Raw genomic sequence first — 23,134 nt, 5'->3', positions numbered from 1 at the left:
ACTGTTAGGGAGCAGGGATGTGTTGGGAGGTTCAAGGGATGAGGCAGTGAAAGTAGAAAAGCGAAGGACAGCAGAGCAATAGAAACGTCACATGAGCGGGTGCCTTATGTTGGGAGTGGTGGTTATGGGAGTCGCAGTTGCCAGTGCTCAGCTGAAAGTGCTGTTAATCACCACGAGGCAGATGTGGAGACGACCTCTGCTGTCAGTCCGAGGTGAGGAGGTGATTTAGAGTCTTGTAAAGAAAGTGACACTGAGTGCAGTGGAGGAGTCGACTCTCTGAATCTGGACTGCTCCTCCACCATGAGACGAAGACATTTATCGGCCCCATTAACGTAGAAAACCAGCACAGTGCCCATAGAGCTTAATTTATTTCTTTTTTAGATTTCTTACTTGAGTTTTTTAATTTTTCTGTGAAGAGCATCAAGCTGCTCCGCTGTTTAACCTCCACCTTCAACTCTCCACTGCCTTTTGCTCTACATTCCCCTAGTGCTTGGTGGTGTGTATTTGCTGTATTCGCATTCAGCCTAAATGGAAAACATACATGCATAAATAAATGTCTCAGTATGATTCAAACACTGTCTCTGATTCTGTGGGATTTCATGTTGAACACTAAAATATAATGAGGAGTGAAACTTTGGGATTTTTTTTTTTTTAATCCGTTTTATTTTTAATTAAACATTTTCATACACTGATAATTCATGACAGGAAATAATATGTACCTCTGATGGAGTAATGAGTGGTGTTGCTGCACTGCCATCTCGTGTTAGAATTCAGTATGTGTCACTAAGGTACAGACTCATGGTATTTGTGTGCTCTTAGCGCCACCTAGTGCATTTCCTGAAGCAACTGTTTCACTCAACATATCAAAATGATTTTACACTGAAATTCTTATTTTACCCCAAATGAGATGTGGGTGCTTTCCAAGCATAAAAGATCTGTCAAATTGAATTATGGCAAATGTAGGCTAGGGGGATATTGGAGCTTGAACCATAAAGCGGCCAGAAATCTGGATCGCTCAGCCACTGATGCTTCGATTTTGACTAATCAGTTGTTTTTTTTTTGCAAAACTATCACAATATGAACACGCACCATTTAAAATACATTCACCCTTCATACGGTGCACAGGTAACATCTTACACGACAAAGTACAACAGCTCAGCCATAACTTCTACCAACAAAGATAATGTGTGTCAGGGTGATATTAATCTAACTTTATATAAACTATATAAGTTTGCAGTGATGTTGAAATCAAAACATTTTTATCAACTTAGAAAGTGTTGCGTGTACCTAATAAAGTGGCCAATGAGTGTATTTGGAATGCTACACATGACGTATATATGTGCTGAGAAGGACCAGAAGAGCTCTGCGTCGTTGTATAAATCAATAATCTTTATTAACACAGTATAAACAACAAACAGCAACAGAGGAGACCCTCATGAAGAGCATATACGGACAGTAGGCCTAGTGCATCTGAGAGGGGCTGACTGAGACAGAAGCAAAGACACGGGGCTGACTATGGGTCAGTTTCATGGTGCACACACACAGTATACACAGATTGGATGTATGAACCTGGCATGTCCCCGAAGCCATTCAGTTGGTTTGCATGATGGACAGAGGAGAGAGGAAAAGTACAGTCATGCTGAGCAACAGTTACAGCTACTGTATGAAACAAGAGTTATTACATAAAAACCAAGTAAATCATCTCTTTAGAAAGGTTCTTTTATATAAATGATTTGAAGTGTACAAAACAGTATATTACACGCTTCTTGATGCATGATTCCGAGCAAGACCCAGTAGCCTACAGTACACTTCCCTTCAAAGTACTACAAACTACTACAGCAGTCCCACATGGCATCAGGACACTATGGAAAAAGGAAAAAAGATCAGCAGCATTGTCTTTTTATTAAGAACACACACCTATAAAAATGCTCCAGGCCTCATATATCACCAATATCCCATGCGAAACAGCAGAACGCCATTAAGATTAATCTTAGGATGCTGCCCCCCCCCCCCGACCACGGACAGTTTCTATCGACACAGCAGCATGTAAACATCACAGCGGCTGCTCCATAAGTCTATGCTTCAAATGTTTTTTGATTTACATATGGTAAGTTAAGGCTCTTGAAGGACCTGAGGATTTTGAACATATGATGAGGCACACAGAAGGCAAAGAATAGCTCTAGACACAGGGCTCACCGAAAAGAATGAGGAGCATGATACGGCCACGAGGGTCCGGCCGGCCACTAGTGCAGTTCCACGGCTAAGGTAGAGGAACCAAGGGGGAGACGCTCTCCATCGACAGCATGGTGCTATTTCGGGTTAAAAGGTCGGTGGCGAACGCATTAGTGGCTTTCAGGACTTCATCAACTTACCCCAGAGGACTGGCGCCAAATATATGGCATCCTAACGCGTTGACATAATCAAAACAGACAAATATTGTTTCTTTGCTGCATTTTCTGTAGATTCACGACACATAAAAAGGGAAAACAAACCTTCCTGGAAACTTTGGCTGCCTGACTAACATTAGCATGTGCCGTCTAGAGACGTGAATTTAGATGCTTATCCTCTTTTCACATAAGACGAGCGATGATGACAAACCCCAGACAGGTCAGTGCAGTCCTTTGAGTGAGATATTGCAGAAACAGAAATGCAGAGGTGTAACATGAAAAACAACAACAAAGAAAACTACTCTGGTCTTTTACAACCAAAGGTACGAGTCTAAACTTACTGTGGTAGACAAAAGATTCACTGTCAAATCACATTCTTAAGCTCCCGACGGGAAAATTGGATGATTTAATTTGCCACGCGCCTAACTGTTCTCGTCCCATGGACCCAGACTGACTGAAATGTATTAAGAAAAACAAAATCTATAAAAGCTCAACATGTCATACAAAAAGATGCATATAAGACATTTTTTCTCTTTACCTTTTTTCTTATGAAAGCTGCTTTGGTAACAACATAGTCACAACATGGGCGGATTTTCCGTTACTTAGCCTGGGTGCTGAAGGGGACTCCTTCCCTGACATCTCAACGGCAATCTTTTTTCATTTTTTTTTTCTTTTTCTTTTTTTATCATCAGCATCTCCCTTCTGCCTCTAAAATCTAAATGAATGGATCCAGTTACACCAGAGTGGGCTGTGTTTGCATTCCGCTGAGGAGCTGTCTCCACATCAGAAGCAACGCCTGCTGGGAGCCGTTTGTCATAAAGATGTCCGAGCTGTGAAAGACAGCGCTATTGTACTGAGCGCTGACAGAGTGGAGACCTTGGACGCTGAGCCGACTGCGTTGGGGCCTGCAAAGTTATTGAAAAGAACAAGGCTGTTAGTCTGATTGCTGTGAAAAGAAACCGGGGAAAAATAAAGCATCACGAGGCATTTCATTTCATTAATCAACTGCCTCTCCAGCCTGCTTTAGTGATCACGAGCTGCACAACATGCAATTCAAAAGATATTTCAGAGTCAATGCTCGAGCTGTGGAATGAGATTTTCATAGTATTTTAAATAAATTGCTCCACCCTTTATCCAATGCCTACATTGCAGTGTCACATAGAGGCCATAATTGCACAAATGCTTCATGTAGCACATTATTTTCCTTCTCTCCCTGTTCCTTTGCTGATGATGATAGCTAATCTGTTCCGGCAAGACAGCAGCAGGGGAGTGGATTATTCCGCTCAGCCACAGGGGAGGCACTAACTAGCTCTCCACTGACCTGGTATCCTTGGGATGGTGAACTGCCTGCTACTGCTGCCTTCCCCTCCCTCTCCAAATGGTCTTATCTGGATGATATAATCCTCATCAGTGGGCAGGGCGAGCTCCACGGACGTGGTATTGGTTTCCATGACACTGGGCCGGCTGTGTCGGTTCTTCTTGTAGAGCACCTGAGGAAGAATGTTGCGGGTTAAGTCAGGATTCAGGCACAGAAGGCGCCTGCTACAAACACAATTTTCTGATAAAGCCTTGCGACTCGGTGCTTACTTTGTAACCAGTGACCTCTGACTCATTCTCCAGGGCTTTGACCTGCTCCCAGTTCAATATAATCTTGGAGTTTGATGTGTTCCACATGACTTTAACTGGTGGCTGACTGGGTGCTGAGAGGAGAAAAGACATTATTCATCTCAGACAAAAGCTGAACACTGGCAGAGAGCGACTGCTTATAATTACATCTGATACTTACGTGGTTTTTTAGTGGTAACGTTGACAGCGGCGCTGGGAGGCCCTGTTCCAGCAGTGTTATACGCCCTCACTGAGATGTAATATGTGGTGCTGCCTTTCACCCCGTGGATAATAGTAGAGGTTTGATTTCCCACCGTCCTTTGCACGCTGGCCGTGTCCTCCCTTTCACTTCTATTCCAGTACCTCAGCTGGAAGGCGACAGGGCAGAATCACAGATGTGAGAGTGGAAAACACGACGGACACCTTAAAAGCTTTACACCCCTGTCAATGAAGTGCAAACGGGGAGATGTGAACTCAACTGGATGGAAGATGTGAACTGGTCTGAAAACAAGCTTTAGCAGCAGCATGTCGACTCATGTACCTTTCGCTCACAGAGAGATACAGTACAGTTTCATGGTAAAGAAGGAGGTCAAATATGCAGCGGAGGAAACAAAGGAAAACAAAGAAAGGGAAGAAGAGAATCCTCAAAAATCCCCTGCCATCAACTTCCACTGATAACAGATTTTCTCTGTCACCCTGCTTGTCAGGGCTGAAATAGCTGGCACGCTTGACAGCACAAATATAATTTGTCTTTCCTCACAGGGATGGTTTGCTCAGGCCGAGCAGGGCCTCTGTTGACTTTCAGTGGTCAACTATTTATAATTCTGGCACTTTATGCAATACAAGGATGAAAACTGTGCTTTTGTCCACGTTGGATTTCAGTAATGAGCGGAATTAAAACTACAAGAACTAACTGAGTGCAAAGCCACTGTCTCAAACTGCCTTCCTGTGTGGATTAGCAGCTAAATGCTCTATCCCTTGGAGTATTGCATCAGTAATCAGGGTGGTTACAGTACTTAGGTAAGCAACAAGAGAAACACAACTAAACCCACAGGCAAGGGACTGGGCTGGACCATTATGCATGCAGTAAGCTATTATCTCCTATGCCCAAGGTGCATAAGCCTGAAAAAACCATCAATAATAGAGGAGAACAAGATTCAACCGCATTAGTTGCCATGTGCTCACACAAACAGATTTGCATCCAATGGAGTCGCACACAAACAAGACCTTTCAGTGGAGCTCACCTCGTAGCCCAGCACTCTCTTCTTGCTGGCGTTCCAGGGCAGAGCTTTCCACGTTACTTCAATTTCGGACGCGGAGAGGCTCTTGGCACGAACCCTGGTGGGCGCCCGGCCAGGCTCTGGAGTAAATGTATTAAGACTGAGAATGATTTTCAGAAGTAACACAGAGCTTTTGATGACCTCCTCAAAGCAGGAACATCAAAACCGCTTCAAAGTCATTTCTTTCATCTTAACAACACAGAGAGGTAAGTGTGAGGGAGGACATCTGCAAGTTCTGATAGGAGAGCGCTGGCTTCAAGATGACTTGTAGCTCATGCATTAATTCAATCTCTGTGTGGAGAGCTGCTCCACAACATGGTGTGGAAGACATGAAATCACACCCACCTTCTTCAGCAGAGTAGATAGTGGTAACGGGTCCAAAGGGCCCTTCCCCCTCGTTGTTGTAAACCCCGACCTTAACATGGAAAGGCGAGAAGGGCTGGATGCTCTCGTTTTTAAAGACGTATTTGGACGCCTCGGCCGACGGCACGGCCGCCTGCATCCATCCCGTTGCACCGTGGGGTCGGAAAGCAACAACATAGCCAAACCCTGGGCCGTTCTGCAGCTCCTCTGGAACAGGCTGCAGGACAACACAATGTTAAGACGTCAGTTAGTTACTCTCTGCACAGGACAGCTTGTTACTTGTCATGCATGTGAATAAAGACAGTCTTTTTGTAAGCCGAAAAAGAACATGCCCAAATGTAACAGAGTATATCTCTGCAACCACAGGGTCTTTTTAAATAATCTTGGTATATATGTAAAGGTAACACTTCTGTTACTAGATTAGAGTAAATGAAAATGGAACAAAACATAAATGAAAGATATCATGACCAACTAAAACTAGAATATAGAATATATATAGAGAATATCCCAAATGAATTAAAGCAGATGAATGCCAAAACCTAGAGCAATCCACAGCACAACATCTGAACACTGTTGGTGACTAATTTCATTTCAATAAAGTGAAGCAGATAGAAAGTGAGAGAGGTTTAAGCAGAGATATTAATAAACATAATGTCCAAATTTACTTTGCTCGTTGTTACTGCTGGTTCAGTGAGTTTTCATCATAAAAAGATAAGAAATATACCGGTGGAATTTGTATTCCATATGCAGCTCGTGTTGTTAGCATGATTGTGAGGACCAGCTTTGTGGATATGTACAGTCGGTGTGTTTTTCAACATGCTCATTTAGTTGCTTTATGTCTAAATTGTGTTTAGGTGAGAATGGTTGCCAAGCTTCTACCCATTCTAATGATGTATAGCTTGTCGTCAAAAATGTATTTTGAATATGTTATCTCATTGGTGTCTGTAATGTCCACCTTGTCGCCGGCAACCCAATGGGTTTAAAGAGGTTATGTGATTTTTAACAAAAACACATTCACCCTCTGGGCAAAAGTAACATTTCCAGCCCCACTACAGATAAAACACAGAGAGCAACAGACTCACCGGCATCCGGTTTATACTTTTATTCTAGTTTTCACCTCAGATCTGGAAGTAAGCTGTGAGTTACACCTGCCTTGCCAGTAGAATTGGTCTACATACAATTTGGCTTTTCTTTAAGCCAAAGCTGACAATATAACATTCTATCCATGCTTTTATTTCCAAAGGAAAAGGCCCGAGGTCTTTTCAGGGCTTTGTTAGGCACAAGTTAGACTTTAATTGAACTTGTGCATATTGAAACATCAACAGTGATCCTCTGAAACGCTTCACAGCAGGGGCTGATGATTTAGAGCCGCCTGAATAAATACAAATGTTTCTTGATTGATAGGCGGTGAAACAAAGAAAGAAAGAAAAGAAAGAAAGAAAGCAATCTGAAAAAAAGGTGGGACTTGGAAGGAGCCATTGAGTTTAATTATCTTATTGAAACCTCAAAAGCATTTCTCTCTCCCCCAGGGTGACAGCAGCAGTTATTGCCTCTCTGTTCTTAAAAATGAAATGCCATACATTAAGCTGTTCTGTTATTAATGAAACAGGGGTCCACATCCACAGAGAATAATGACGTCTGGCTCCTTCCTCCATGGGTCCTGAGCGAGCTTGCTTACCTCCCATGTGATGACTAATTCGGAGCGACTGCCACCGCCTCCGCTCACATTAGCCGATGTGACCTTCGGAGCTGGAGGAAGAAGACAGATCTGCTTAGCTCTGTTGACTTGAACACAACGCTGAGGAGGCACATGTGATCACCTTCCATGTGGCTACTCCCAAATGGCGGAGAGGCAACTTCTTTTTGACATGTTTGAACTTCAGCATCCAGGACTCCTGTGAGATATCAGCTAAGCCCTCACAGCTGAGTCAGATGTGACCAAAAGACACACAAAGGATCTAACCTCGGGGAAACCTGCTGTCTCTGGGTAGACTGGGGGCTGCTGCTTTCTTAGACATGGTTTGTATTTTTCTCTTTAGGTCCAAATTGATAGGAACTGTATAGACACCACAACACATGGCACCTACAATCAAGGCCTTGTTCGACATTTTGGGAACATTTGCCTCTGGGTTAACCCTTGTTGTCAAGAGTTAGATGAAAAGATTAACCAACTCTCAAAAACAAACATGGAGCAACAGTTAGGACACATTTCCAGTTTTATGGTAAATTAAGCTATATCCAGAGGAAACAAAATCCAATTAAAATCCAATTAACATGTCACACAACCCCAAAGTGTAAAACAAGTTGTGGATTTAGGTTATGTGCTAGAAGTAGTTTAAAAAACAATTCAAACAATGTATATTTAACTTGCATCTTAGGGGGATTTTGTCATCTTAGCACTGAGCTAGCTGTTTGCCCCTCTTTCCAGTCTTTATGCTTAGATAATGTCTCCAGGATGTAGCTCAACATTTTACAGAGGAACACGAGAGTATACATCTTGTCATTTGACTCAGTTTGAGCTCGAAGAAAATACTTAGGTAATGTTTGCCTTGAAAAGAACTCTGCAAGAAAACAAACACGTCTGTTCCTCAAATATTGGGAGCTAAAAAAAAAAAGAGGAGATACTCAAACATCACATTTAATTTATAAGGAAAGAACAAGAATAACGTGTTTTGCAAGAGGCATAAGGAAGCATCTTTCTGCTCATGCAGTACATACAGGTCCCCTTCGTCCTTGCTTGTTTGGATGGCTTGCTGGGCTCGCCGGTCCCGATGGTGTTGCTTGCCAGAACTCGAAACTCATACTCCACCCAAGGGCTCAGGTCTATTACTGTAGCTGTCAGCCGGTTGCCCCCCACCACCTCAGGAACTGGCATAAAACACACAGAGCCCCCTTCAGTGTAAAGACAAAACTTTGTGTGTGTGTGTGTCTGTGTGTATCAGACTGTCCTCCAGGATGACAGGCCTGGTAGGACTCCACCACAGGTACATGGTACATGTGTAATCCCTCACAAGCACACACAATCTCATAAAACAAAAACACAATCATGTGAAAAGAAGTGCACTGACAACTAAGTTCTTCTTTTGGCAATAATGTTTGAATTCCTTAATAAAACATGCACGGTAAGGCACACTGCCATTACCACTTTTTGGGCCATGCACAAAATATAGGAAACAAATGTAGCTGGTCCATCTAAAAATTTAAAAAAGACTATTTCCTCTTTCGAAGAAGGTCACTGTGTAGTTCTGTTTAAAGTGTATGATCTTGACGAAGTAAATCAATAAAAGCAGTAAAACCATCTCACATCAAACCTTCCTTAATTCACAGAAATATCAATAGAACAGGGTATACAGTGCAGGATAAAAGCACATTATACCAATCATGCATGAAGGCGAAGGGCCCCATTTAGGAGGATGTGGGGAAAAATTACACCGATGCTATCACTTAACAGCACTATCAAATTACAGCCCTGGCAACTAGCTTCATCATCAGGACGGGATCCATGTTTCAGGATTCCCAGGAGTCTGATAAAATGGCGGTCAATGGTCACGCTGCAATTGCATACCATTTGGTGCTGGGGTAAAAATGACATCTCTAATATTCTCACAGGCGAGGCAGAGTGGAGAGTGGCCCCCTCCATGTGATTGGAGGAGGCCACGCCTGGTTGGAGAGAGCTTACCTGTGGTGACAGCCTGCCACCCGAGGGAAAATGGTGTCCTGGCCTGGATTGTATATGCCGTAATTGGACTGTGATTATCAGGACCAGGCCTCCAGGACAGAGAAGCTGTGGTATCGCTGATTTCTTCTACTTGGATGCTGGTGGGAGGCCCCGGGGGACCTGATAGATGGCATAGCCAGGCAGGAGGAGGAGAGAGAAGAGATGGAGAGACAGACGGAGGAGGGAAGAAGAAGCGGGAGAAGGAGGGGGAGGGTATGTAAATCAGGAAGAGATGGAAATATGGTGGAGAGAGTGGCGGCGGTTTTAGCACCTGCGGCTAATGTAGTCAGTTCAGTGTGTGTGAAACCTTTGGGAGCTATTCGGTCTAATTAGACACTGAATTTCCCTTCAACTTTCAGGAGAGGAAATTCTATTTGCCTCCATTTTCATTCTATTCCTTTATTTCTTCATCATCGAGGCTTAACCAATTCAATTCAATTTTATTTGTATAGCACCAAATCATAATATACATTCCAGTCACAGTAAACATGAATTACTAACAAACTCTCACCGCAGTCGATAAATCATGGAATATTTAAGCTTTCTGAAACTATGTATTTTGAAAGGATGCACGTCCACGAGACGTTCACTGCTGGAGCTTACCTCTGACGACCAAGTCAACGGCGATGGAAATACTGTCCACCTTCGTTTGCACGGCGCACGTGTACTTCCCAGCATGCCTCAGCTGGATGTTCCGAATCATAATGTCTCCTGCTGAATGCTGCTGTTGTTTAACACACACACACACACACACACACACACACACACACAAACACACACACACACAAGGTGAGCCTCCAGCTATTGTAATTCAAGAACAATACTGACTGTTCCAGCCACATGGGAACAAAACCAGCTGAACAGAAAGCTCATTTTCTTGTATGTGTATGTGTTGAAAAGTAAATCCATATTTCCCCCAAGCAGCCTTTTCTTCCATATTCTAAAAAAAATAGCAATGACTCTGTGTCTTGGGCACACTCCATGCTTGGATGTTGTACCTGCAAATACAGAAGTGTGCTTGCTGAAATAGCTTAATTCTGATCAGGTGCAGCTTTTTATTTCATCTATAATTGCAATTCCCACTCCTGCATTATCATTCCATTAGAGTAGAGCACAGCAGGTTCTGTAATAAATTGAACTTGGCAAAAAAGCTGTGGCACAATGGCGGTAAGAAATCTGTGGAGTGGCTGCCGGCTTAATCAATGTAAGTGAAGATGTAAAGCAATTTATTTGGAAGATGAGACTGTAAATTATGGTACAAGAAGCACCTAACTCATAAAAGAAACAGGAAGGACCCCTCTGTTTTTTTTCTCTCTTCATGTCGGCAGTTCTTGAAGAAGCCTTGAATATCTCCTGGGTGAAAACTAAGCCTGCGTAACACGTGCTGAGTTGTAAGCTGGGAACCTTTTAAAAGTATACAGCGGCTGACTGAGACTGGTTGCAGGGTGTGTATGTAAATTTCGTTTTAAAATAAACCACAGGCAGCAATTTTCTGGCCATAAATAATACACTTGATACAAACATTCCCTCTGCACTGCGGCTGAATGTATTATGACCCTCCGAAAGGAAGAAGTATAACACTGACGTATCAATGAATCTTCAGAGTCACCTCTTGACCTTTATTCAATAAAATCTCTGAAGGGGGCGGCAAAATAAATCAATGTCTAAAGAGCACAGAGGCGCTAATAAAAATGAGCCTTCGACAACACACTGCAACAAGGCCAGTCGCATTATGACTTATCATGTAATACAGGCCATCTGAAAAATGGGGATGTAAACGCACCTTAGAGGTTTGTGAATGAGAACACTGTGAGATGAGCACATGTGCCGGAAGACAATCTGTACTGAGTGAGAACTCCAGCTGAGATCAATTAAAGGTGTTGTGGAAATCGCAAAAGTAATGTGTGAAAACTGTTCAAAATTCCCAGAAGGAAATCCCATTAGCTCAGACAGCATAGTTAGTCGTAGCCTATGGATTTTAATAAGGTGCTGGACAATTTTGTATTGAAAATGGGAAGGGGGAGAAACACCAGGTCTAAGATATAAGGCAGCTCAGAATTGATGCACATATTGTATAATAGAAAGAATTGTGTGTAAAATGTTTCTCTCCACAACCTGCATCCTTATCATTGATAAGGATGCAGGTTGTGGAGAGAAAAAAAACTCCCTCATTAACTGGAAGAAACCTCGAGAACCAGACTCAATGTGGGCGGCCATCTTTCTCGACCGGTATATATAGTATCTCCATTTTATTGAAAAAAGTATTTATATTGTTATTACATTTTTCCTTTTGGGCTAACGTGTATTATCTTATCTTGTCTAATAATGATATTACGAGTTCATAACTGATGCCAATACTGAATCCTACAGTTTTTTACCAGTGAATCTTTGCCTGTATCCACCAGAGATGTCTAATGAGGACGTTCATATACGATTACCATGCCAGGGAATCTCTGTGCTCTTATTTATATATATATTTACATCATCTTCATATTAAGTTATGATAATGTTAATTTTATTTTCATGTTAATGTCACATTTATTTTTCAATGCTATGTTACTTGTATTCGAAGCCTTTGATCAATACACTCTGTTGTTGGTTTGAGACACAGTTCAATTCTCTAACTTTGTGTTGTCTCAGTCATTCACCATTTGCTAGAATTTCTAACTGCAAATTTGCGAATCATTTCGTTTGACACTGAGTAGCTTAAAAACACAATAAATAACTTCGGCCACTAGGGGTCTCTCAAGCAAAACCATTACAAAAGACTTAGTTGTGAAGCAGCTTGGGATCATGGGAGTTGTTCTCTTTGTACAATTGCAGATGAAAATGTACCTGAATCACACGGGTAGATATCAGGAGGATATGACACAATTAAAAGGTGACAAAAATGAAACATTTTGTTACCTTGAATAAAATTGGGTATTTCTCTGGGTTTGAACATTGTTGGAAACATTTTGAGATGGTTTTAGACATTTTAAATGAATATTTTTTACATGTTATACTTTTAATTTCTAAATAGTGAAAATTGTATTTGTAAATCATGACACTGAGACAATGTGTCGGGCTGTGTGCACATCTCTGACTCTCAGTGATAAATCTGTGCTTCTCTCACAACACGACAGCTGCATGGTTTACAAATCAGAGGATCTGATACACTCATACATTCTTAGAAATCATGAGGAATTATTATTGTCATTATTAGGTACTTACACCTCCCACTTTTTCAAAAAATCCACCATGGTTCCCAAAGTGGATGAGCTGCTCGTTGAAGAACCAGGTGAACTTGAGCTCCAGAGACGGGTCGTGATTCACTTGACAGGGCAGGACCACGCTCTCCCCCACGGTGATGTCCAGCGTGGACGGCTGGGTGGTGATGATAGTCGGCTCTGAAACACACGTTCACATCCGTCCGCATTCGATCAAACACAGTGTTCTGCTCCCCTTTTGCCAGGCATTATAATTCAGTACAGGAAATGGCTTTGCAAAAAGCCAAGCCCTTCCATCATCCTTATGGATATGTCAGACTCAGTTAATAGAAGGATATACGGGACAGAGCACACAGCAAACTAGGGCGCACAGCTACAATAACTGGTATTAGTTTCGGCCTGAGCTCGTCTCTGCGGGGACTCTGAGACGTGTCTCTCCTGCATCCTGAGGAGCCTCCATGTGTCACTGTCAGCTCTGCCTTCAGCCTGGAACTCGCCCCAATAGGCCGAAAATTCCCAACACGCACCAGCAGGAAAACAGTAAACAGCAGTGAGCACTTCTTCCAGTCACTACTCTCTTTTCAAGCCTGCAGCGCATTACAATGGCATCACATGGGAATCAGGCAAGCGCCCCCTTATCTGCACTTGTGTGTGAGCAGCGGCCGAGAGAAGGGTGGAAGGACACGAGACAGGCGAAATGAGAGGCAGAGGCTTTGTTCTCAGAGTGTGCAACACCTATCTCCCTCTTGGGGGTGCTGTGATTACTTGGTTGAAATTGCCTCTCTGTGCACACAGACTAAATTAACCATGGCAAATGATTCCTGGACAGACATAGATTCATGTTGAAAGTGCCGGCAGTGCAGTCTTCATCCAGAGTGAATTCGATACCTTCATTGTATTGGCCCCTCTCCTCCCTGAAACACACACACTGATCCACTACCACCAAAAAAAACCTCCCCATGGGATTTATCTCGTCATTTTTCAGATATCAAGCCAGAATGCTATCTGCTGCTGGGTTTTGTCATGTACACAATGAAAGTGTGTCTGAAAGGCCCATTCCTCTATTGCTGAGGTTAAATGGTTAGCGATCACAGCGCAGTAAAAACATCGTAATACCACACAGGAGGTATTCAAGGGTCTGTGTCTCCTCTCACTGCTCTATTTCTAAAGGTGGGCTCCACCTTGTAGAACAAGTGCAGGAGGAAATAGGAATCATGAAAAAAAGGATAACAAAAAAAAAACACACTCTTTTCTAAGAAAATGTGTCAGGGCTGTTTTGCAGTGGTTTTCATGCTGAGAGAGTCGCTCTAAATGGTGTGAGGAGAAGGAAGTCTGAGAAAACAAAAGGGCGAAGAAGGATCTACAGTGAAATTCTAACATGGACCCGCAGTCAAAAATATGAACTTCTGCATCTCTTGCAAGATGGAGACCCACCATAAACATTTATTTCCTTTCTTATTTCTCCAGCAGGGTTGGTGTATTTTCGAACATGAACTCCTCCCCCTGCCGATACTGTCCAGGCTCATGTTGCCTCCGGGGATTCACTCAGACAATGAGTGTGGAAACACGCTCCCTTATTACCCTCCTCTGTCATCATTTGTGACAGATTATATGGACAAGCAAGGCTGGTTACACAACCACACACTGGGCTCTTGACCATAATTTGATTGCTTTCCATCTTGTATAAAGGCCTTGTTACCTACTGCCACTGTAAACAAGAGGATAGGAACCTTCTCACTTAGCGGGTCAATCAGAGACATGACGGAGCGTGTGTTAACGTGCTCGGACAGACCGGATGGCATCTCGGGGAGTGCTGCTGAGGTGGGTCAAACCCGTATTGGCATTTTTCAGTTTGTACTTACGAGGCAGAACAATTTCAAAAGCGCTCTCTCCACAGACCATCAATGAATCATGAACTAAATAATCATGCAATTTTGAATTTGTACATATGATAATGATTTGCTCACTTACTGAGGCTGTAGCGGCCATGTTTGGATCTGTAATCTCTGAAATCCATTTATGTTAACTATCATGAAAAATGAACTGTCCACAGAGATGAAGTGATTTGAAGCAATAAAATTACCTCAGAGGAAAATCTTTTCAAAAGCAGATTATATTTTGAGTGGTTGTGCTTCATTGTATCTCACATTTTTGTGCAGATCATCACTCTAGAATACATAAGAACAAGCAAAAGAAGAATTAATATGGTATGTAAAACCCATTTATCAACCTGTTGTCAACAATCTCTGAGCTATTGGCTATTATTGGCTAAATTACCCCCTAGTGGCAACGGCCAATATTTTGGGGCTTCTGTAGTCTGACAGTTGATATCTGGGCCAAGACTCTGTCTTCTGTTAACCATCATCTGTTCACCGTACACTGTTTACATTCCTGCTAGGCTACTGTCTTTTATCACAGGAGTCGAATGTTTCTCCACATAAAACACAAACTGTGAAACTTTGTGTAGGTGCTTTATATCCAGATGAAATTTTGGTTAATCTCTATTATCAGATATCTGCATATGAATGCACGGTTTACCTGTAGCCAACCAAAACCTGTTCAAACGGGATTGGACAAACTAGAAAGGGAAACCAGAAGCTTGTAGTCCTAAAATCTACAGAATCTGTAACGTCATGACTTTGCTTTTCCTGAGAATTTATGTCACATGAGAACAAGTTCTTATTTAAGTTCTTCTTATGTTTAGGCAACAAAGTGGTTAAGATTTGTTAAAGATCGTGGTGAAAGGCAAAGAATATTACGTTAGTGACGTTCTACATTTTACTCAACAAATACCACGAAGGGACCCGTATCAACAGTGCCTTAGTCCATCTATTAATACTTTCTGACATCCCTCCAAAGTCTGTGGCCCTCAGCCACTGCTCGCAAAACAGCCTCAGTACTTTGTGACACTGATCCCACAAAATGTTAAGGTCTACACGTCTCAGCGATGGCAACATCGTCTGATATAATATAAAATGATAAATTAAAAAACGAATTCACGTTTATGTCAGCTGCTGTGTGGTCAGTTCAATTAGACATTTGGTGTTCCTGGGAAAGCCCGACCTTGCACTTGAAGGACAATAATGGAAACTCTTCTAAAGAAGTGACTTAGCTTTGTCCAAATGTTACTAGATTTGTCATTAGCTTCTTTTTCTTACAAAAAAGTCATGAAACTGGTCTAAAAGACGCTATGTTGGTAACACTGCCTATTAATGTCCCCCCGATTAGTAATAAAACCCGTTTGCATCAATTCGTTTTGAAAGAGCAACAACCAATGAGGAAAATCCAACACTCGGCTGGCCGACCACTTATCAGTCAGTCAAGCGGCACTCAGCTGACGACTGGTGTAACTTAATCTCTCAGTCAATCTGTCAAACATTCAGTCAGTGACATTTGTGTTTATTGGGCTGCAGTCGAGCCAAAACAACACATTTGCTGAGGACTATTTTTAGTTGTTGCAGATTTGAGGTCCTGGTGACATGAGCACAGTGGTGTATGTGGGAATTAATCAAAATACAGCATAATTAACACTTTTTCATTATTGATGTGTTTTGGACAATAGAAGTCTTTAGCACAGAGAGTAAACTATACCATGCTGTGAAAATACACACAGTAATAATTAGCATTTATTTATCAGAGCAGTTAGTAAGCTCAGTTTTATTCATTACATGTGTTGAACATGATGAAAAAAGGCAACGTACAATGACTTGATTCAGGTCAGAGGAAGCTGGTCGTCATGGGTAAGGTTGGAAGGAGGATGTCTCCTGTGTTTTAGAGTCACATGATTTGTTGAGCCTCCTCTCTAATACATTTTGCAATCACATAGTAACTATACCTATGCATTAACTACTGTTCTGTATGTGTACATGACTCATACAGCAGACAGATGTCATTAGTCAGGAACATGTACATAGAGATGTTCAAACTAACAACCAATTTTCATTATTGTGGTGAGAACAATGAAAAAAAACAATATAAGGTCTGCTGGATGTTTGTTGCAGATCCTGGATTAATCTTTTATTATTTATACAACTATCTAGTCGAGCCACTGCTGCTAAACAGCAACAGCAATCACAGCACTACACACCCTATTAGAGCAAAGGCACTGAGGAAAGAGTGGGGCCACAGACCTGTAATGAAGCCAATCGGGTGACTTACCGACACAGGTTCACAGTGGGAACACTCAGAGACGCTGTGCAACAGTAACATATGGCTGACCAGAGAGGAGAGCAGGCTAACGGTTACCAAATGACTCCCAGCTCCTCTCCGGGGCGTACTGTCATGCCTCACATGGCCAGCTTCACCAGTCTTCCCACAAACATCAGCCATCATGAATAATGCTTACCCCCATCCTCCCCCCAAATCCCTGAGGACAATCCCTTCCAGCTTTAATGGTCTAAAGCTGTATTGTGTAAGTGTGTATTCTCCTTGAGTGTATATACACTATAGATTTTCACACAAGGTGAGTGATGGGTGCTTGAATAATGCATAGAGGAGGGCATGGAACAGCCACAGGCCACGTGATCCAGGAATTTTAAAAAACAAATTTACCAGAGAAACGTCTCACCCCTTGAAATCCTTCAAACTGAGACTCATGTAGGTTCAAGACAAATGCAAACTTCTAAAGGAAATGTTGCTTTTCTCTTGCAGGTCAAAAGCCTTTTCTTAAAAGGATTCCACAGAATCTGATGGGGCACATTGGGCTGAGGTTCATGCCATTTTTCTGAAGGTAACATCATGCATAGTGGGTTAGGGTTGCTGAAAGAGCTCTTCAATTCTCGGTGCAATCTCTCAGGTCATTTTGGAAGAAGAATGTGGTGACCGTTATGAAAAGAAATCATTCCACTACCAATTTACCTTCCCTTGCTTTCAAATCAACCAACCAGGAAGAAAGATTTCATCAGCACATCCCAAGCTCCTCTGACACCTCTTTTAAAATATTACCTATTTCCTGAAAGAAAAATCAAAGGCCTCTCAAGGACAGACTTCAATAGCAGAAAAAACCTTGTTTACATCGCTCAACAGATACATTGTCTCAATACTGTATTTGTATGCTGTGCAGTGGCACGTCTGTAGCTACCTGCTGGTTATCACTGGCAGATGGTCGCTCATTATTTTTCTATATGGCTTTCAGGAGTTGCACATTACATTTATTTCACATATAGTTCGTGCCATTCGACATGGACAAAAGGGCCTGCTTGGAAAAAGACCTCCCAGAGCTTGGTATAAAAGATTTCCATGACCATATCTTTGCTCTGCTGTGGCGAGTGAACACCTCCAAAAGACAAGAACTGTCCAAAGGATTGATCAGTGCCATCTTTTTTTTAGACTGACTCCAAATCTCCTGTCATCACAGAGAATCCTGCTCATTTAACAAATCTAACACCCGGGCCACACCAGCTAAAGTTGCTACGAGGAATGGCTTCATGTCGCAGATGTATTTCCTTGTATAAATGTAGTCCTAGGTACTCAAATAAATAAATATATAAATAAATCGTCCGTTCCTGCGGATATTTCACAATAAAAGCCTTTTAAAACTCATAAAATCTTTGTGCGGATCCAAATCAGGCGGCAGATCCAGGGTTTTCTTTTCACTTTCTTTAAGACTGCGATATAGGGTGTTAACTATAAGAGTGTGCAACTGTTGGGCCTTGGCAGAGGTATGCGCTCTACTGAGAGTAAATATCATCTGTTGATCATGTTCAACATCTTTAGGTATGTACAACAACAGCGATAGTGTCAGTTTATTGCATGTCAATTGCATGAGTTGATTTGAGTCCTAATATCTGTCTGTTCATCAATTTGTGTTCAGAACATCAGATCGTGTGACTAATTCCTGGTGAAACGCAGCTCAAGAATGTGAAAAAAAAAATGTCTGAAACTACGTAGATACTCAGCATCAGCCCCGATCATCCATCTTGACAGTTCCACTTAATGCTCTGCAAATCTTTCTTCTTTGAGTCCCAAAAACTTTTTTTTCCTTTCACCTCCATCCTGTGTGTGTAAAAGTGTGCATGTCGGTTATTTTTCCCTAAACCTTCGAAATTGTCATTCACAAAATGTAATTTCATACTATATTCCACTTGGTTTGTTTTTCGTAACAGCAGTGACACTGCTGCAAACTTGGTCCTAACCTTTTGCACAAAATTTCTGAATTTTGCTACAAGTCACGAAACATATTGACTGTTTTCAGTGTCCAAAGTACAATCTAGGATGATGACGAAAAAAGATTTAGCCATATTTCACAGTTGCCAAAATACACCCTAATTCCCACAGTGTATAGTGACCTTAGCATAGTATCATTTGCTAATTAGCTCTAAACCATAAGTACGTCTGAGGCTTTGAGAAATGTCATCACATTTGCCAATATGTGGTCATAAACCAAATTTAAATTTTGACCTGATGATGACACTAAAAAAGTAAAGGGATGATCCAAGTTGTTACAATTCATCCTCTGTGGATCATTAATGTCGGAACAAAATGTCAGGGCAGTCAGTCCAGTAGTTGCTCAGATATTTCAGGCGGGACTAAAATGGAGGACAAAGGCATTGTCATCTCTAGAGTCCCGCTGCTATTGTGGCATGGGTAAGCGTCAGATATCTTAAATGCCAGATGATACAAAGGCCTCTTAGACAAAACGCTCCTTTCTTGTGTTCCAGACACACCTCAGAGCTGTGTCACAGCACTGGAAGATGAATTGCCCTCAGGGTTTTACAGAGGAAACCAGAAGTGAACGCAGTGTGATGTCAGAAGTTTGGGGCCTGCTGACCATCTGTAATGATCGGAGGCAAGCAGGCTACCCTAATTGCAACGGCTCATCTCCAGTTTAATCAAAATTCAGGGAGCTCGTCTATAATCAAGTGCAATTAATCTGCTAATATCCCCCCAGTGTTGTAATAATGGAGACATTACCAGGGCTCATCTGTGGTGACTGCGCCTCGGTTGTTTGCTCGGTGGCATTTTCTACAGCGCGAGGTGCTGAATGCTTTTTGACAGGTATTTTTCAGCATTCATATCACCAAAGTCGATTTATATAAACTACTGTCATCTCCCATAAGAGCAGCTCGCGCAACACAAATTTCTCGATGCTAAACAGGCTTCCAATCCTCAATGAGATAGTGCATGTAAATTACCCCATCCTATTTTCCAAACAGTATTGACTGTGACAAAAAAGGCACAAGATCATACACGGGAACATTTGTACATCAGCTGCAGAAAACAGCTTTAACTTATGATGATGGAAAGGATGCGAGCGAGAGCGGGTGTCAAATAAAACCCGTATTCCCTTTCACCAGAATAATAAGTAGATAACGGCGTCTTCTATTTATGCTGAGAGGACATATGAGGGTGTGTTTCCTTGCAGCTTGATTGGAAAATCACATACAGGCCATCGACCTGAACATACAGTGAGAGCTGCAGGTTTCTCCAGACCCCCCACTCACGCTGATTGGCTGGGGGGAGGGAGGGGGGCTCTGTACCATTTTCATTTCACAGTCTGTGATAAATGGGCAAAAGGAGGGGCTCCAGAGTCCAACTGGCAGAGAGTAGCGAAATGTGCTATTCGTTACGCCTTGAAGTCGAGCTCTGTGCTTAAAATTAACACAAACACGAGCAAAAATACAAAATGCAAAGGTTACTGGTTATCTTTGTAGAACGCCAGAGTTGTCAATGGGAGGCAGAGTGAGGATTCAGCATAAATCAGCACCGAGGTGCACTCTGAGCCCTGCCCACATTCTTGACTGCTGCTGACTTTCAAGCATTCATAATAGATGAAATCTGTCTTTTATAATTTAACAGAAAAAGGAAACATGCCTTGATAGTGATTTACAGAAGACAGAGCAGGTCCAATTTATTCCAATATGTGATGGGTTTACTGGTAGAAAAGGAATTACTGCGCAGATACACGCCAGGACATTTCTCTTAGTGTTATTCACATTGACATTCATCGATGTTTTGCAAAGTATTCAATCAAAAACTCGCCTGCAGGGCTAAATAAAAGTCAATTAATCCAGGTTTCTATAGCAACCTCTCTCGAAAAAACAACAACTTCCAACTTGTATTTTTGCAGACCGCTGTTCTGTTGACACGGCATTTCAAGGGATTTTACAGATCGCTACTTTGTAGAAGAAAGACAATTAAATGGATTGAACTTTTGAGCAAAAATCATACACTAGAGAAGAAGAAGGAGAAGCTCTATCTTCCAGAGAAAATGATTTCACTTCAGAGAGTTGTGGAGAACATACAGCATTTCCCATCATATAGTCTGGGGTACTGGAAGGATTTTGGTACTACTTTATTAGTTTTTCTTTTTTGAACTGTGTAGTCCATTCCCTTCCAGGTGAAGGATTCACACCAGCACAGGCAAATGATGACAGTGTGCTGCACGGTCACATGTGGCTACACTGAACCATATTCTCTCTGAGGCAGGTGAAAACAAGTTCTGAGTGAATTTGCGCAGCGAGATCCTGCCCACAGGGTGTGCCTTACCATCTCAGAATATGCTGCTTGAAGTGACACTGAAGGAATCCACTGGCAGCCGATTTTATTTGTCTAAAAAGATTGGATGTGACGGCCCCAAAACTCTATTGGAATATACAGTGCATTTAAATCTATACTAAGCCGTTTGAAATATGAGGCATGACCTTCGCCTCCTTAAGACCAATATGGAGGAGATCAATGATTCCATAAATCTGCACAAGCGAGCCAACAAGGAAGATCAAGGCAGAATAAATAACAATAACACAAATGAACCATGTAACCTCTTTGAAAGGGGGGGGGTCACAGCGAGGGTATAGTTCGCTGGATATGTCAGCAAATACACCAGGAAGGTGGTGAGAACACTATCCCCTGTGGAAACAGGACAGAAAAACAGCTGTGTGCACAGAATAAAGCCACTCAATGCACAGCAATTTATACCCAGCTCACATTCATTTTTAATGAAGTATAATAAGTCACAGCGCCAGAGCAGAAATGCAATCCCCAGCCCAGATGATCTAACAACACTAGACCTTTCTCACAGAGCATATCGTCTGACAGTGCAGGAGTGTTTTCAACACCTCTGAAAAAACAGACATATAACCAAGGTGTCTGTGTCTGTCTGGTAATAACAGGACAGAGAAAAAAGAAAGAAAAAAAACCTGCTCCTCATAACTTACCAAACCACGCAGCAATGTGGCCGGATGCTTCAAAATCGGTGTCCTTCTTCCCAATGTTGGTCATTTTTTATTTATGAAATTGAGCATCACAGGTTGGTTTTTGATAGAGCAGAATGAAATATCAAGCAAGTCTACATGCTGCCGGAGTGAAAAACCTGCATTTGAAAAAGGTGCCCAGCACTTTGCTGGTCAGGGTCCCTGCTGAGTGAGCTGTAAAGGAGACAGTGATGAAATGTAAAGAGGGAACAGGAAATACCTTTAACTGTGACGCTCCCTGTGCTGCTCGCCACGCCAAACTGGTTTCTCGCCACACAAGTGTAGAGGCCTGCATCGGATTTGGTTGCGTTCCATACCCGAAGGTTCCCGTTTTCCAGAATGGAGACCCTGTAGTTAAAATCAAATCAAATCAATACTTGTAACAGAAAGATTCAAGTATGCATACAGTGTAAAAGTGTAACTAGGTGGCATGGGACTGATTTAGCAGCAAAATGACTAATACAGAGCAGAGAACATTTCTCAGTGTCTCTAATTAAGTCATGGGTCTTTGCAGATGAGAACAATGTGGAATGTGATTGTATTTTCAGGGATGATTAATTCAGCACATGACTTCCAAGATATCTAGGACAACAGTGGATTCGTGCCCTTTATACAATGACCACAAGTGCTTAAAAAAAAAGGTCAAAAGGCCTGAACAAACCTTGACATTTTCTAAATAACAAGCAAAAATGGAAAGTGTGCCCTTGAAACCAAGGTACTGTGGGAAATCAAGGGTGGACTGCGCATCAAAGTATGCTGAATTTTAATGATCTGAAATGCTCTGCTGAATCCGCAGACTGTAAATATGAAACAGCGTCAGCCTGATTGTGAGTGGAGAAAATGATGTGTGGCCGGTAAATTGCTCCGTTCATCTATGGATGAGTTCACCACTGAGTCAAAGGAGTCACAGTGAGCACCCACCGTTAAATGGTACGGAGCGTTTTAGAGATTCAAGCAACCAAAGAATTAACTAAAGGGAAGATATTTTTTTCTTCAATTACAGTTCTTTATTCACCCACAAAAACACAGGCACATACGTTGTATTGCAGACGTAGGGAAGCACGTGCACGAACACTTAAAGCTGCTCTGGTGGGCATTTTTAGAACCCTAACCCTCAAGGTGATAAAACCACAAATACTAATAACAAAACTTATAAGATATTCATACATCATATAGCTAATCGTGTTGGTTTGGTAATTGTGTTGGAGGCCCACAACTTGACGGTTTAGTCCAACTCTTTTTCTGAAACAATGGGCCAGAGTCTGGTTCAGGCAAATTCTCCACTATTCGCTCCCTGTTCGGACAAAGTTAGTGATGACCTCATCGATATATGGAGCATTTAGCAGGTAAAGAGCCTTATATTCTCATTAGGGGTTGGTAG

The 23,134-nt window shown here is 42.1% G+C and overlaps 1 protein-coding gene across 1 annotated transcript in view; it reads right to left on the bottom strand.

Moving 5' to 3' along the window:
• Nucleotides 1-2,025: 2,025 nt before the first annotated feature.
• Nucleotides 2,026-23,134, bottom strand: part of cntn4 (contactin 4) — a 152,640-nt gene continuing 131,531 nt past the window's right edge. Inside the window, exons 12-23 of the mRNA XM_035153379.2 lie at nucleotides 21,974-22,101; nucleotides 12,567-12,742; nucleotides 9,957-10,077; nucleotides 9,315-9,473; nucleotides 8,354-8,503; nucleotides 7,314-7,384; nucleotides 5,618-5,852; nucleotides 5,237-5,352; nucleotides 4,174-4,360; nucleotides 3,975-4,087; nucleotides 3,709-3,877; nucleotides 2,026-3,292 (exon numbers count right to left, since the gene is read on the bottom strand). Of these exons, the coding sequence (XP_035009270.1) occupies nucleotides 3,201-3,292; nucleotides 3,709-3,877; nucleotides 3,975-4,087; nucleotides 4,174-4,360; nucleotides 5,237-5,352; nucleotides 5,618-5,852; nucleotides 7,314-7,384; nucleotides 8,354-8,503; nucleotides 9,315-9,473; nucleotides 9,957-10,077; nucleotides 12,567-12,742; nucleotides 21,974-22,101 (1,717 nt within the window). The 3' untranslated portion in view covers nucleotides 2,026-3,200. The remainder of the gene's footprint in view (nucleotides 3,293-3,708; nucleotides 3,878-3,974; nucleotides 4,088-4,173; nucleotides 4,361-5,236; nucleotides 5,353-5,617; nucleotides 5,853-7,313; nucleotides 7,385-8,353; nucleotides 8,504-9,314; nucleotides 9,474-9,956; nucleotides 10,078-12,566; nucleotides 12,743-21,973; nucleotides 22,102-23,134) is intronic.

This window comes from Hippoglossus stenolepis, chromosome 3, assembly GCF_022539355.2.
Source record: "Hippoglossus stenolepis isolate QCI-W04-F060 chromosome 3, HSTE1.2, whole genome shotgun sequence".
NCBI lineage: Eukaryota > Metazoa > Chordata > Actinopteri > Pleuronectiformes > Pleuronectidae > Hippoglossus > Hippoglossus stenolepis.
Note: the sequence above shows the minus strand (reverse complement) of the source record. Positions and strands in the feature narration are given on the sequence as shown.